The sequence below is a fragment of the Nerophis lumbriciformis genome, linkage group LG18 (genome assembly GCF_033978685.3).
Source record: "Nerophis lumbriciformis linkage group LG18, RoL_Nlum_v2.1, whole genome shotgun sequence".
Classification (NCBI taxonomy): domain Eukaryota; kingdom Metazoa; phylum Chordata; class Actinopteri; order Syngnathiformes; family Syngnathidae; genus Nerophis; species Nerophis lumbriciformis.
The window spans coordinates 38,702,501-38,720,000 of NC_084565.2; the positions used below are offsets into that span (position 1 = coordinate 38,702,501).

Here is a 17,500-nt window from a genome sequence, read left to right on the forward strand (position 1 = left end):
TGGGAAGGCTGTCCACAAGGTTGCGGAGTGTCTTTATAGGAATTTTCCACCATTCTTCCAAAAACACATTGGTGTTGGTGGAGAAGGTCTGGCTCTCAGTCTCCGTTCTGATTCCTCCCAAAGGGGTTTCAGGTCAGGACTCTGTGCAGGCCAGTCAAGTTCATCCACACCAGACTCTGTCATCCATGTCTTTATGGACATTGCTTTGTGCACTGGTGCACAGTCATGTTGGAAGAGGAAGGGGCCCGCTCCAAACTGTTCCCACAAGGTTGGGAGCATGGAATTGTCCAAAATGTTTTGGTATCCTGGAGCATTCAAAGTTCCTTTCGCCAAGCCCAACTCCTGAAAAAAAAAAAAAACCACACCATAATTCCTCCTCCACCAAATTTCACACTCCTGGCAACCTCCAAACCCAGACTCATCCATTAGATTGCCAGTCTCCATGCCCAAGTGCTTGATTTTATAAAGTTAAAGTTAAAGTTAAAGTACCAATGATTGTCACACACACACTAGGTGTGGCGAAATTATTCTCTGCATTTGACCCATCACCCTTGATCACCCCCTGGGAGGTGAGGGGAGCAGTGGGCAGCAGCGGTGGCTGCGCCCGGGAATCATTTTGGTGATTTAACCCCCAATTCCAACCCTTATACACCTGTGACCAGGCCTGATTCTCATCATTTGGATGGGTGGCCCAATACTTTTGGCAATATAGTGTATCTTTTACTCCTTTTATAGCACACATACTTCAAAGTAGACACTAAAATGGCAGTAAAATCCCATACACATTCGTCGAATGACTTCATTAGAACTAGTAATAGCATAAAAATAATTATAATGACATGACGGCTTCCTTATTGTCGTTGCAGGCGTTCTCCGTGTATGTTTTACACTTAAAACATCTTAAACATTCATTAATGTTCCAACACACACATATATATATATATATATATATATATATATATATATATATATATATATATATATATATATATATATATATATATATATATATATATAATAAAATAAACATATATATATATATATATATATATAGCTAGAATCCACTGAAAGTCAAGTATTTCTTATATATATATATATATACATATACATATATATATATATATATATATATATATATATATATATATATATATATATATATATATATATATATATATATATATATATATATATATATATGAAATACTTGACTTGGTGAATTCTAGCTGTAAATATACTCCTCCCCTCTTAACCACGCCCCCAACCACACCACGCCCCCCCACCCCCCAGGTCTCAAGGTTGGCAAGTATGATATATATATATATATATATATATATATATATATATATATATATATATATATATATACATACATACTGTATATCTCTCATGGTCTCTCATTTACCAACAAAAATTAGAGCTGTAGATCGCTCCCAAGTGCTCGTAACGTGCAGGGTAAATATATATATATATATATATATATATATATATATATATATATATATATATATATATATATATATATATATATATATGTAACAGGGTCCATTATGTCTTGTAAATAATGTATTTTATAATGCTTTATTATTGTTATAATTACACAAAATGTGTAAGTTACATGTAAATACCTGAATATTGTTTGATGTTTTGTCAATGTGGAACCATTGTCTCGTTGTCCCTCCTACTGCAATAATTACGGTGACACCTGTCTTTATATATGCGTTGGACACGCCTTCCAACTTCCCTTTTGTCCACCATAACGGGAGAGGTAGGCGTCCATGCGACGACAGATAATGTCATGTTAAGAACTTCTGTTCATTTTCTTGTTCTGTATTGTATTTTGTGTAGGGACTCGACGACGTCAAAAACTTATTGACAACAATTGTGTTCTGTTTTATCAGGTATGTTTATTTCACTGTTGTACGCCCTTTTGTCCACCATAACGGGAGAGGGACTCGACGACGTCAAAAACTTATTGACAACAATTGTGTTCTGTTTTATCAGTAAAGTGCAGCTGAGCAATCCATGGTGTCGGTCGTTTTTCACAAAAGCCACACAACGCAGAGAGGAAAAGACCCCCGGTTACATATATATAAGAGAAATACTTGAATTTCAGTGTTCATTTATTTCCACATATACACACACATAACACTCATCTACTCATTGTTGAGTTAAGGGTTGAATTGTCCATCCTTGTTCTATTCTCTGTTACTATTTTTCTAATGTTATTGTCTGATGATGCATTCTGCTTCATCTCCTTGTTGTGTGTGCGCAGTTGTGCACTGCACTCTCTAAAAGCCCTAGATGTTATTGTCACATATGCATGTACAGTAGATGGCAGTATTGTCCTGTTTAAGAGTGTCACAACATTGCTGTTTACGGCAGACGAACTGCTTTACGGTAGACGAAAACGTGACTGCTGTTGTTGTGTGTTGTTGCCGCGCTGGGAGGACGTTAATGAAACTGCCTAACAATAAACCCACATAAGAAACCAAGAACTCGCTCTCGATCATTCTACAGTTCTAAGGTGATTTGGCAGGCACGCTGTTTATATTGTGGGAAAGCGGACGTGAAAACAGGCTGTCGACACGTCACTCAGGTCCGCCTGAATTTCGGGAGATTTTCGGGAGAAAATTTGTCCCGGGAGGTTTTCGGGAGAGGCGCTGAAATTCGGGAGTCTCCCGGACAAACAGCTCAATTTTTGTTTCATCTGACATCACATGGACAAAGATAAGACCTTCTGGAGGAAAGTTCTGTGGTCAGATGAAACAAAAATGGGAGCTGTTTGGCCACAATACCCAGCAATATGTTTGGAGGAGAAAAGGTGAGGCCTTTAATCCCAGGAACACCATACCTACCGTCAATGTTGGAATAATTGTTTGTAAGTTATCACAAAAGAAACGTTGTATTATGAATGCTGTCTTTCGAGGCCTAACAAGAGGAAGAATGCTCGTGAAACGCCACTGTGATTTCAACACGGACAGATGGCAGGATCTGCTCAACTTCCAGAGGAACTCTCTTTGAAGTGTTAAACGAACTCTCTCTGAAGTATTTCACAAACTCTCTTCCAACTGTTTGGTGACCGAGGTCAACACTGTTTACGACCCGCTGCCCTCTTGAAGTCACTGTGGTCAGGAGACGGGAGGGGTTATCCATTGTCCTCCAACACCTCCCCCAGCTGGATCCAGGAAGAGCCCAACCCCGAGAAATCCTCTTCTTGGACTTCAAAGCGACCGAAAACAATGACTGTTTTACATACTCCCCATTCCTGCTGTGACATGTGTTGGTGCGTGAACATTGAACATCTGAATAAAGGAGGTGACGAAAACCTTCTTCGTCAGAGCGTGGTGCAGGACTGTACAGAGAGTGCAGTGGCCATGTCTCTCCTCAATATTGAGTCCAAATTTAATTCTGTCTCTGTTTGATTCCTTGCCTTTTGTCTTGTTTAACAGATGTCCTCAGTGTTTGAACGTGACAGTCAAGCATGGTGGTGGTAGTATTATGCTCTGGGCCTGTTTTGCTGCCAATGGAACTGGTGCTTTAAATGGGACAATGAAAAGGGAGGATTACCTCCAAATTCTTCAGGACAAGCTAAAATCATCAGTTGGGTGTTCCAACAGGACAATGACCCCAAACCATACTTGCCAACCCTCCTGGATTTTCCGGGAGACTCCCGAAATTCAGCGCCTCTCCCGAAAACCTCCCGGAAGAAATTTTCTCCCGAAAATCTCCCGGAATTCAGCCGGAGCTGGAGGCCACGCCCCCTCCAGCTCCATGCGGACCTGAGTCCAGTGTGCGCACACAAGGAGACGAAGCAGAAGAACGAGACCGTAGTCGAAGAGCGCAGGGGAGACACTTCTCCAGGGCCGATGTATGCTCGGGGCAACACCCTTCACCTGGGTCTCCACAGCGGACGACTTTAGGGTGAATGATGAGTCCAGCGATTAGTTGCAAATCTTGCTTTATTGATTGCTTGCACACAGCCAATCCAACACAAAACCAACTAGTCCCTCCCCGCACTCACGCTACCCCGCTCCCTCTCTTCTCTCGCCCACACACTCACTGACGTCACTCACCTCACATGCTGTCACCTATTAAAGGGCCACACACACACATACTCTACTCTCATAACACACAGTACAGTTAGTAGAACAACTGTGTTTTCATTACTGTGTATTTGATAGGTGCCATTGCCCCGGAATTGTATTGCATTGTACTTTCAAGTACAACAATGAGTAGATGAGTGTTATGTGTGTGTATATGTGTAAATAAATGAACACTGAAATTCGAAAAAGTATTTCTTTTATTTATATATATAATAAAATAAATAAATATATATATATATATATATATATATATATATATATATATATATGTCTTAATAAGGTTATCCAAAAAATAGTGCTCGATACCGTAGTAGAGCGCAATATATGTGCGTGTGGGAAAAAAAATCACAAGACTACTTCATCTCAACAAGAACAACATTACATTGAGCTACAGCTGTATGAACAATATACGACAAATTATCTCAAACCACAACAAAACAATTGCAAATGAGCCGTCGGCCCCCGGACAGAACGACTCCAAAACCAACAAAGGCTGCAACTGCCGCAAGAAACCTGATTGCCCTCTCAACGGGGGGGGGGGTGCTTACAAACATCAGTTGTTTACCAATCTAAGGTAACACGCAAGGACATTAACACATCCGACACATATGTTGGATTAACCGAGGGAGAGTTTAAAACCAGATGGAACAATCACAAGGCTTCTTTCAGGAACCAAAACTTGCGGAATACCACAGAACTCAGCAAACACATTTGGGACCTCAAAGACAATAATGTTGAATATTCAATAACATGGCAAATTCTTGCATCCAGCACACCTTACAATAGTGGCAATAAAAGATGCAACCTATGCTTGAAAGAGAAACTGTTTATCATATACCGTCCAGACCTGTCATCCCTCAACAAGCGCAGCGAAATTGTATCAGCATGCCGCCACAGACGGAAACACCTCCTAGGTAACACATGAGCCAATCACCACGCCCCTACGCCAGCCTGCACCCACCCACTCTGTGCCCTATATAAACCATGGTATGTGAATGCTTCCATTAAAATCTCCTGATGATTGAGGGAACCCCTCATGAAACAGGCCTGTAGAGATGAAGTAGTCTTGTGATTTTTTTCCCCCCCACACATACATATATATATATATATATATATATATATATATATATATATATATATATATATGAATGAAATACTCAGTTGGTAAATCCTAGCTGTAAATATACTCCTCCCCTCTTAAACACGCCCCCCGCCCCGACCACGCCCCCCACCTCCTGAAATCGGAGGTCTCAAGGTTGGCAAGTATGCCCCAAACACACGTCAAAAGTGGTAAAGGAATGGCTAAATCAGGCTAGAATGAAGGTTTTAGAATGGCCTTCCCAAAGTCCTAACTGAAACGTGTGGACAATGCTGAAGAAACAAGTCCATGTCAGAAAAGCAACACATTTAGCTGAACTGCACCAATGTTGTCAAGAGGAGTGGTCAAAAATTCAAGCAGAAGCTTGTGGATGGCTACCAAAAGCGCCTTATTGCAGGTAAACTTGCCAAGGGACATGTAAGCAAATATTAACATTGCTGTATGTATACTTTTGACCCAGCACATTTTCAGTAGACCCATAATAAATTCATAAAAGAAGCAAACTTCATGAATGTTTTTTGTGAGCAACAAGTATGTGCTCCAATCACAAAAAAATAAGAGTTGTACAAATGATTGGAAACTCAAGACAGCCATGACGTTATGTTCTTTAGAAGTGTATGTAGACTTTTTATTGCGACTGTATGTATATATATATATATATATATATATATATATATATATATATATATATATATATATATATATATATATATACACACGTTAGAGATGCGCGGTTTGCGGGCACAACCGCGGAGTCCGCGGATTATCCGCGTATCGGGCGGATGAAATTTAAAAAAATTAGATTTTATCAGCGGGTCGGGTCGGGTCGGGTCGGGCGATTGAAATAAAAAAAAATTAGATTTTAAATAGATTCAGGTGGGTGGCAGTTAAACCAATTGGGAAATATATATACATAGTTAAATGTTGTTACCCACATACGAAAAACGAGCAGGCACCTGCAGCATATGCCACAACAGAAGAAAAAAAAAGAAAAGAGATGGACACTTTTACGGAGCGGAGAAGGCCCCCGACGCCTCGCCGGGGTCCGGGACCGAGGCCCCTTCCCCCGAGAGGGCCCCACCGGGAGCCGTAGCTGAGGCGATCCGCGAGAAGGGCCCGACGCACGTCCAGGGTCACCACCGCGCCCACCGCACCGACACCCCGCCTCGTCCGCCTTCGCCGCGGCCGGCGTCACGCGCAGCAGGTAAGCAGCTTACCTGCCCGCCACCCCCGTGGCCGGGGGCTCGTAACAGGGGTCACTCCGCGCGCTCCGCCCGCGCAGCTTACCTGCCCGCCACCCCTGTTGCCGGGGGCGCGTAACAGGGGTCACTCCGCGCGCAGTGCGCTCACGAAAGGGGTGGGGCTCACCCTGGTTGATATAGACAGCAGCTAGGACGGTGGCCATGGAAGTTGGAACCCGCTAAGGAGTGTGTAACAACCCACCTGCCGAATCAACTAGCCCTGAAAATGGATGGTGCTGGAGCGTCGGGCCCATATACCCGGCCGTCGCCGGCAGCGAGACGCGCTTGGAGGTGCGCTCAGCGCGGCTCCCATATAATTGCGCACTGGTGTGCGTCTGGGTCGTGACAGCGTGGCACGCGAATGTCTGTGCTGCGTTGGATCAGTCTCCTTTCTTTAACAGGCAAAAGCTTTATAACCTCACTAATGCCTTGCATCGTCTATATTAGATATATAACAACGGGCGGGTGCGGGCGGATGGCGGGCGGATGCAGTTCTGATCAAATGTTAGATCGGGTGGATTGCGGATGGTTGACGACTTTCTGATGCGGTTGCGGATGAAATAATTGCCTATCCGCGCATCTCTAACACACGTATATATACATATGTACACATACATACAGTATATGCGTAATGCGTGTAACAATATTTCCTACTTTGTTTTGCAGGTGAAAGATTAGTTGTTTGTTGAAGCTGAGGATGGTGCGCAATGTGGACGACCTGGACTTCTGCCTGGCCTCGCACCCGCAGAGCATCCTGGAGGGCCTGCGCTCGCTCTGCTCCCAGCCCAAACTGGTGGACGTGACGCTGAGCGCCGGGGGACGCGACTTCCCGTGCCACCGCGGCGTGCTGGCCCTCTGCAGCTCCTACTTCCGCTGCATGTTCTCGGGCGACTTCGTGGAGAGCATCGCGGCGCGGGTGGAGCTTCCCGACGTGGACCCGGATGTTTTGGGTCGCTTGCTGGACTTCGCCTACACGGGCAAGCTGACCATCAACCAGAGCAACGTGGAGGGCCTCATCCAAACCTCCAGCCGGCTGCAGTTCCAGGCGGTCCGAGCCGTGTGCAGCCGCTACCTCCAGAACCAGATCGACGCCACCAACTGTTTGGGAATCCTGGAGTTCGGCGAGATCCACGGCTGCCCAGAGGTGATGGCCAAAGCGCGGGCCTTCCTCTTGGAGAACTTTGAGGCCGTCCAGCAAGGCGAGGAGTTCCTCCTGCAGGAAAAGGAGCGGCTGGCGTCCTGCCTGCGCGACGAGGGACTACAAGTTCGCTCCGAGTGCGCCCGTGTGGAGGCCATCCTCAAATGGGTCGGTCACCGCCAGGAGTCTCGGCTCTGCCACCTCCCAGAACTTCTGGGCCTGTGTCGCCTGGCCCTGCTCAGCCTGGACTACCTGAGCGGGAGTCTGCTGCAGGACGGTCTGGTGCAGGCGTCCGCCAGCTGCAGGGAGGCCGTGGAGAAAGTCCACATGGAGGTTTGTCTGAACCCTTTGCAGGACTAGAGAGGCTGCACCTTCAGGGTTGCATCAGATCTCCTCCAATGTGACCAGAGCTCCTGTTCCCACCCTTAGCCTTACAACAGGTGGCTACGTGTTATTATCACTGTCAGGTAGGGAGGGTAGGGTGCCAAATTCGGTTATTTTATAGGATAGGATAGGTCTTTAACTTTGTTTTCAGCACAAACCCGTTCAAGATGAGACCAACAAACAGTGTACAGGGTTACAGAACAGGAACGCTGATGGGTCGCCACAAGGCACCCCGTAACGCTGGGGGAGGATGAGTAAAAAATACAATCTAGTGGGAAAAAACCTCCATAGCAAAGCACATATACATATTTCAACGTACATCTCCAGATATCCAGCAACAGAGGGGAGGGAGTGCGGGGCCATGGTGGCAGGCCGCAGCTCTAAGGCGCAGCCCATCCTTCCATCACCCCTGTGGGATTTGCGGGATTAGGTACCGATCAAATTCTACCAAACGTGTACAGTAAAATCAAACGGTACCATACCTTTGTTACATCATGCCTGGCTACAGACGCAAACACTTTGGCAAGGAAACAAGCACTCATAGTGCCAGGTGTGAATGATTGATGGGTTCTACATGTAAAGCGACTTTGGGTACTTAGAAAAGCGCTATATAAATCCCAGTTATTATTATTACTATTATTATTATAGTGGGCTCTGGGTAATGCTGTAATTTTTCATGCCAACAAAGCAAGCATGCATAGTAGAAAGCGCTCAAAAGTAAGGCTCCACTTTTAGCTCATTGCTAATTTACATTGGATGTGCCATGTACATGCTACTGATTAGCATTAGCCATTTTTACATGGTGATTTCAACACCTCCAAATTTGGCCATGAAAATATGCACTTTACAATCAAACAGCTGGTGTGTACTAAGTACAATACTTACAGTATTACCACTTTGTAGGACTCGACAAAAGATAAGAGTGGCACTGAACCAATCCCACCGGTCCGACCAGGCACCATTTTACAAAAAATCCAACGGTACCATGTTACGGATCCTGAGTTGCATGTGATGTCTTCGCCCTTCGGCAAATGCCGATCACTCCAGCAGCACTGAGAGCGGACTCCGCCAAACTACTTCCTAGGTAATGTTGCCATAAATAAATGGCAACAAAGAAATTGACGTAAGTTTACAAAAATACGCTAGCCAGATACATTGGCTTTGCTATTGACATGCTACTGATTAGCATTAGTGATTTTACATGGCAATTTCAACACCTCCAAATTTGTTCATGAAAACTATAACGAAGATGCACGTTCCAATCAAACAGCTGGTGTGTAATACTACAATACTTACAGTATTCACACTTTTAGGGCACAACAACAACAAAAAAACACACACTATAAACACAACTGCCTTCTAATGTTTTGGACATGCAACTGCAACTTCATGTCATATTGATAATAAAACAAGAAAGAACAACAGGACAGCAGTTATTATATTATCTCATTTTTGAATGTTGCTATAAAATATGAGATTTTATTATCAAAAATTATTAATATTCATCAAAATTGGCGCTGTGGACTACCGGCATCGATTGCTAGGTACCAAATGTGAACGCTTCACTATTTAATGGCAAAGACTACTTCCTGTCTACGGCATCACACCCTAGTTGATGCACTACTGCCATCTAGAGTCTTGGAAATGAAGCTGCACGCAAAAGTCTACGACATGAGACTTGCAAATGATACTCAAAAATGTAAGAAAACAAGAGTACACAATTAACACTTATTGACACATGAACCTGTTTAGTACTTGTTGCGAGAAATTGCAAGTATTGTTGTGAATCAGATAATGTAACAAATGTGTGGTATCGAATACTACATACAATACTTTTAAGAAAATGAAGTGTCTCGTACACAGTAAGTAAAAACTACTATTGGATTCCATTTAAATCATTAGATTTTTTCCCTCAATGCCTTCTTGTATCCGGAGACTCACTCCCTCACTTCGTAAACAATAATAAAAACAACTCGAACATTTTTTGTAATAATAAAAACATAATTGCGATTTAACCGCCTTAGTATCGTTTATTTACTAATGCTCCATAGGTAGGTATCAATATTATCTAGGAAGCGATACTGGTACTCCATGGTACCCATTTTTGGAACTTTCGTTAGTAAATATAAATAGTTTTTGTTAATAAAATAAATTTTTTTTTAAAAAATGAGCTGATTATGATAACTGCTGTTGTATCTTGCTTTATTGTTATTTATTTACTATCCGACGTTAAGTTGCAATTACAGTTGCTAGTCCAACACGGTAGATGGAAACAGTGTACAATTTATTGTGGTTGTTTTTGTTGCGCCCCTAAAAAGTGTTAATACTATAAGTATTGCACTTATTACGCACCAGCTGTTTGATTATATTGTGCATCTTAGTCGTAGTTTTCACTAACACATTTGGATGTGTTGAAATCGCCATGTAAAATCACTAATGCTAATCAGTAGCATGTCAATAGCAAAGACAATGTACAAACCCCGTTTCCATATGAGTTGGGAAATTGTGTTAGATGTAAATATAAACGGAATTCAATGATTTGCAAATCCTTTTCAACCCATATTCAATTGAATGCACTACAAAGACAACATATAATAATAATTAACTTAGAATTTCATGGCTGCAACACAAGCCAAAGTAGTTGGTAAAGTGCATGTTCACCCCTGTGTTACATGGCCTTTCCTTTTAACAACACTCAGTAAACGTTTGGGAACTGAGGAGACACATTTTGAAGCTTCCCAGGTGGAATTCTTTCCCATTCTTGCTTGATGTACAGCTTAAGTTGTTCAACAGTCCGGGGGTCTCCGTTGTGCTATTTTAGGCTTCTTAATGCGCCACACATTTTCAATGGGAGACAGGTCTGGACTACAGGCAGGCCAGTGTAGTACCCGCACTCTTTTACTATGAAGCCACGTTGATGTAACATGTGGCTTGGCATTGTCTTGCTGAAATAAGCAGGGGCGTCCATGGTAACGTTGCTTGGATGGCAACATATGTTGCTCCAAAACCTGTATGTACCTTTCAGCATTAATGGTGCCTTCACAGATGTGTAAGTTACCCATGTCTTGGGCACTAATACACCCCCATACCATCACACATGCTGCCTTTTACACTTTGCGCCTATAACAATCCGGATGGTTCTTTTCCTCTTTGGGCCGGAGGACACGACGTCCACAGTTTCCAAAAACAATTTGAAATGTGGACTCGTCAGACCACAGAACACTTTTTTCCACTTTGTATCAGTCCATCTTAGATGAGCTCAGGCCCAGCGAAGCCGACGGCGTTTCTGGGTGTTGTTGATAAACGGTTTTCGCCTGGCATAGGAGAGTTTTAACTTGCACTTACAGATGTAGCGACCAACTGTAGTTACTGACAGTGGGTTTCTGAAGTGTTCCTGAGCCCATGTGGTGATATCCTTTACACACTGATGTCGCTTGTTGATGCAGTACAGCCTGAGGGATGGAAGGTCACGGGCTTAGCTGCTTACGTGCAGTGATTTCTCCAGATTCTCTGAACCCTTTGATGATATTACGGACCGTAAATGGTGAAATCCCTAAATTCCTTGCAATAGCTGGTTGATAAAGGTTTTTCTTAAACTGTTCAACAATTTGCTCAGGCATTTGTTGACAAAGTGGTGACCCTCGCCCCATCCTTGTTTGTGAATGACTGAGCATTTCATGGAATCTACTTTTATACCCAATCATGGCACCCACCTGTTCCCAATTTACCTGCTCACCTGTGGGATGTTCCAAATAAGTGTTTGATGAGCATTCCTCAACTTTATCAGTATTTATCCCAACTTCTTTGTCACGTGTTGCTGGCATCAAATTCTAAAGTTAATGATTTGCAAAAATTTTTTTTTTTTTTATCAGTTTGAACATCAAATATGTTGTCTTTGTAGCATATTCAACTGAATATGGGTTGAAAAGGATTTGCAAATCATTGCATTCCGTTTATATTTACATCTAACACAATTTCCCAACTCATATGGAAACGGGGTTTGTATATTAGCTTTAAAATAGCGCATTTTTTTGAAAAGTAGAGCTTTACTTTACTTACATTAGAGGGTTTTTTTTGAGTAATTTTCTTTGTTGGCTTTGAAAATGGAGGTAGTTTGGCTGCGTCCGCTCTCAGTGCTGCTGGAGTGATCGCCAAGTGCTGACATCACGCGCAACCCTGGTAACGTAACAAGGCACCGTGGGATTTGACATGAATTTGTGGTTGATCATGGATGCTAGAGAGGGTCTGGATAAAGGTGCGCACGTTCATTCTATGACTGCCTACAGAAAATGGACTTGGTCTCGGAGTGCACGGGTCGAGTCAACCCGTCGGCAAGTCCCCAGCCCAACCTGCAGGAGGTGCTGTTCGTCATGGGGGGTCGTTCCCTGGACGACGAAGACTCGGACGAAGAGGACGAGCGGAGTCGGGGCGAGAGGAGCCCGCAGCCCGGGAACTGCACCTTCTACAACACCAAGACAAGTTAGATTTCAGTCTTCTTCTTGCTCACTTCCAGGCTTTGATTGATTGATTGATTGATTGAGACTTGTATTAGTAGATTGCACAGTACAGAACATATTCTGTACAATTGACCACTAAATGGTAACACCCCAATAAGTTTTTCAACTTGTTTAAGTCGGGGTCCACGTTAATCAATTCATGGTACAAATATATACTATCAGCATAATACAGTCATCACACAAGTTAATCATCAGAGTATTGTGAAAGGATACATGTGTGTTTAACAGTTCTTTCTTTTTACATAGCCATGTTTTGCGTATCTAGTACTTTTCCTTTGTTTATTCTACCAGTTTCTCTTTGTCTTCAGATTGTCTGTTTAGTGTTTTACGTTGGAATGTGAAGACAACCCCCACATCTCTCTCCTTATCGGTGTTGAGAGGGGGAGATGGGGGCTTTCTTTGTCTGAAAAGAAGTTGTTTTTTCCCTTGGAATGCCAGATCAACTAGAGTAGCCGATATGAATGTATTGGTAAAGCTGATCTCCTAAAGCTTTGGTATAAACTTGAAAATATTCCAATTCTGTCTTGATGGTCCTTCTTACTCAGCATATATGTCATCGAAAGAACTTGGGATTGACCAGTAACTTAGATTCCCTTGGAGGAAGAACTGGTCTGACGCAACAGTATATGCATTGAATTATTTACATTATTTACAATCTGGGGGGGTGGGATGTGGAGGTTGGGGCGGGGAGGTTAGGTTTGATTGATATCAGCACTTCAGTCATCAACAATTGCATTATCAGAGAAATGGACATTGTGAGATCAGAAAGCATAAGAACATTTGATTATTTACATGTCTAGGGTGTACCCCGCCTTCCGCCCGATTGTAGCTGAGATAGGCTCCAGCACCCCCCGCGAGTCCCTGAATGGGACAAGCGGTAGAAAATGGAAGGATGGATGGATGTAAGTGTCAAAAAGCCAACCAAAAGAGGTTGGTAGATGAAAATAGATCTAAAGGTAAAATAAGTGTAGAATTGCACAATTGCAGGAAATATAGTCTTGATTTCCTCAAGGGGTGCTGACATGACTGCACTTCCTGTCCCAATACTTTCTCTCATACATTGTCATCTTGGCTGGACTATTAATGTGTGCTGTCTTTGCAGAACTGTGGCATGAACTCCCCAACTTCCCCAACCCCAACAAGTGGGGCTTCTCCATGGTGTCTCTCAACAATGATGTCTATGTCACAGGTGTGTGACCACTGTGTGTGTGTGTGTGTGTGTGTGTGTGTGTGTGTGTGTGTGTGTGTGTGTGTGTGTGTGTGTGTGTGTGTGACCACTATGTATGGGTGACGACTGTGCGTGTGTGTGACGACTGTGTGTGTGTGTTACAGCTGGGTGCATGTGTGACGAGTGTGCGTGTGTGACGAGTGTGCGCGTGTGACTAGTGTGCGCATGTGACGAGTGTGTGTGACAAGTGTGACGACTGTGTGCTTGTGACGAGTGTGCGTGTGTGACGACTGTGCGTGTGTGTCGACTGTACGTGTGTGACGACAGTGCGTGTGTGACGAGTGTGCGCGTGTGACGAGTGTGCGCATGTGACGAGTGTGTGTGTGACGACTGTGTGCTTGTGACGAGTGTGAGTGTGTGTGACGACTGTGTGCGTGTGACGAGTGTGCGCGTATGACGAGTGTGCGCGTGTGACGACTGCGTGCGCGTGTGTCGACTGTACATGTGTGTGTCGACTGTGCGTGTGTGTCGACTGTACGTGTGACGACTGTGCGCGTGTGACGACTGTGCGTGTGTGACGAGTGTGCGCGTGTGACGAGTGTGCGCGTGTGACGAGTGTGTGTGTGACAAGTGTGACAACTGTGTGCTTGTGACGAGTGTGAGTGTGTGACGACTGTGTGCGTGTGACGAGTGTGCGCGTATGACGAGTGTGCGCGTGTGACGACTGCGTGCGCGTGTGTCGACTGTACATGTGTGTGTCGACTGTGCGTGTGTGTCGACTGTACGTGTGACGACTGTGCGCGTGTGACGACTGTGCGCGTGTGACGACTGTGCGCGTGTGTCGACTGTACGTGTGTGTGTCGACTGTACGTGTGTGTGTCGACTGTACGTGTGTGTGTGACGACTGTACGTGTGTGACGACTTTGCGTGTGTGACGACAGTGTGCGTGTGTGACGACAGTGTGCGTGTGTGACGACTGTGCGCGTGTGTGACGACAGTGCGTGCGTGTGTGACGACTGTGCGTGTGACGACTGTGCGTGTGACGACTGTGCGTGTGACGACTGTGTGTGTGTGACGACTGTGTGCGTGTGACGACAGTGCGTGTGACGACTGTGCGTGTGTGACGACTGCGTGCGCGTGTGTCGACTGCGTGCGCGTGTGTCGACTGTACGTGTGTGTGTCGACTGCGTGCGCCTGTGTCGACTGTACGTGTGTGTCGACTGTACGTGTGTGTGACGACTGTACGTGTGTGACGACAGTGTGCGTGTGTGACGACAGTGTGTGCGTGTGTGACGACTGTGCGTGTGTGTGACGACCGTGCGTGTGTGTGACGACCGTGCGTGTGTGTGACGACCGTGCGCGTGTGTGACGACTGTGCCCGTGTGTGACGACTGTGCGCGTGTGTGACGACTGTGCGTACGTGTGTGACGACAGTGTGTGTGTGACGACTGTGCGTGTGTGTGACGACTGTGCGTGTGTGACGACTGTGCGTGTGTGTCGACTGTGCGTGTGTGTGACGACTGTGCGTGTGTGTGGACTGTGCGTGTGTGTGACGACTGTGCGTGTGTGTGACGACTGTGCGTGTGTGACGACTGTGCGTGTGTGTCGACTGTGCGTGTTTGTGACGACTGTGCGTGTTTGTGACGACTGTGCGTGTTTGTGACGACTGTTCGTGTTTGTGACGACTGTGCGTGTTTCTGATGACTGTGTGTGTGTGATAACTGTGCTTGTGTGACTGTGTGTGTGTGACGACTGTGCGTGTGTGTGACGACTGTGCGTGTGTGTGACGACTGTGCGTGTGTGTGACGACTGTGCGTGTGTGTGGACTGTGCGTGTGTGTGACGACTGTGCGTGTGTGTGACGACTGTGCGTGTGTGACGACTGTGCGTGTGTGTGGACTGTGCGTGTGTGTGACGACTGTGCATGTGTGTGACTCACACACATGCACAGTCGTCACACACACGCACAGTCCACACACACGCACAGTCCACACACACGCACAGTCCACACACACGCACAGTCGTCACACACGCACAGTCGTCACACACACGCACAGTCGTCACACAGTGTGACGATTGTGCGTGTTTGTGACGACTGTGCGTGTGTGACGACTGTGCGTGTTTGTGACGACTGTGTGTGTGTGTGTGTGTGACGACTGTGTGTGTGTGTGACGACTGTGCGTGTGTGTGACGACTGTGCGTGTGTGTGACGACTGTGTGTGTGTGTGACGACTGTGTGTGTGTGTGTGATAACTGTGTGTGTGTGACGACTGTGTGTGTGATAACTGTGCGTGTGTGTCAACTGTGCGTGTGTGTATTGCTGAGGCGCAGCACCTTGAAGGACAACACTTGTGTCTCACAGGAGGCTCGCGGGGCTCCAACACCAACACCTGGTCCACCACAGAGACATGGAAGTACATCACCAAGGAGGGGAGGTGGGTCACCGTGGCGCCGATGCTGCGCCCACGCACCAACCATTCGTCCGCGGCGCTCAACGGCGAGATTTACGTCATGGGAGGTAAGAAATCACCGTAAACGACCCGGATAAGCATATTTATCGCCAGGGTCTCTAATTCGCTTCATCTTAAAATCGGCCTGTTATCGGTAACTTATCAAGCAAGCCTTGATATACAAGCAGTCGTGCAGCGCGTTTACTTGTGCAAACTTCTAAATGTCCGCCAATAAACACATCATTTATTAATCAGGTCAAAGGTCAACTCAATGTTTATCAATGTCAATATGAAGGACAATGAGAAACCTTGGAGAGGACCGCCGATGTGGGTGACCCCCGCCCCTCTAGGGGAGACCGGAGGCAATGGAGGTCGAGTGGGTCTAGCATAATATTGTGAGAGTCCAGTCCATAGTGGATCTAACATAATAGTGGGAGTCCAGTCCATAGATCTAACATTATAGTGAGAGTCCAGTCCATAGTGGATCTAACATAATAGTGTGAGAGTCCAGTCCATAGTGGATCTAACATAATAGTGAGAGTCCAGTCCATAGTGGATCTAACATAATAGTGAGAGTCCAGTCCATAGTGGATCTAACATAATAGTGAGAGTCCAGTCCACAGTGGATCTAACATAATATTGTGAGAGTCCAGTCCATAGATCTAACATTATAGTGAGAGTCCAGTCTATAGTGGATCTAACATAATAGTGTGAGAGTCCAGTCCATAGTGGATCTAACATAATAGTGAGAGTCCAGTCCATAGATCTAACATTATAGTGAGAGTCCAGTCCATAGTGGATCTAACATAATAGTGTGAGAGTCCAGTCCATAGTGGATCTAACATAATAGTGAGAGTCCAGTCCATAGTGGATCTAACATAATAGTGAGAGTCCAGTCCATAGTGGATCTAACATAATAGTGAGAGTCCAGTCCATAGTGGATCTAACATGATAGTCAGAGTCCAGTCCATAGTGGATCTAACATAATAGTGAGAGTCCAGTCCATAGTGGATCTAACATAATATTGTGAGAGTCCAGTCCATAGTGGATCTAACATAATAGTGAGAGTCCAGTCAATAGTGGATCTAACATAATAGTGAGAGTCCAGTCCATAGTGGATCTAGTATAATAGTGAGAGTCCAGTCCATGGTGGATCTAACATAATAGTGTGAGAGTCCAGTCCAGGAATGGGAATGGGACTCGTACTAATTATTGCTGTTTCCACTGACCCTTCTGTCTGCAATGTGAGCGCCACAGGTAGTATGTGTGCCTAATGTAGTGGCCGCTGAGGTCACGGTCTGATGCCTTCAGGTACCACGGCAGACCGCGTGGAGGTGGAGCGTTACGACCCCTACCACAACACCTGGGCCTCCACGTGTCCCGCCTTAAAGTACGTGA

At 45.1% G+C, this 17,500-nt stretch overlaps 1 protein-coding gene across 1 annotated transcript in view; it reads left to right on the forward strand.

Annotated features, from left to right (window-relative positions):
* Positions 1-17,500, forward strand: part of klhl30 (kelch-like family member 30) — a 21,240-nt gene that overhangs the window by 531 nt on the left and 3,209 nt on the right. Inside the window, exons 2-6 of the mRNA XM_061978629.2 lie at positions 7,113-7,917; positions 12,255-12,447; positions 13,588-13,674; positions 16,015-16,170; positions 17,414-17,500. The exon at positions 17,414-17,500 is cut by the window's right edge and continues 102 nt beyond it. Coding sequence (XP_061834613.2) covers positions 7,144-7,917; positions 12,255-12,447; positions 13,588-13,674; positions 16,015-16,170; positions 17,414-17,500 — 1,297 coding nt within the window. The 5' untranslated portion in view covers positions 7,113-7,143. The remainder of the gene's footprint in view (positions 1-7,112; positions 7,918-12,254; positions 12,448-13,587; positions 13,675-16,014; positions 16,171-17,413) is intronic.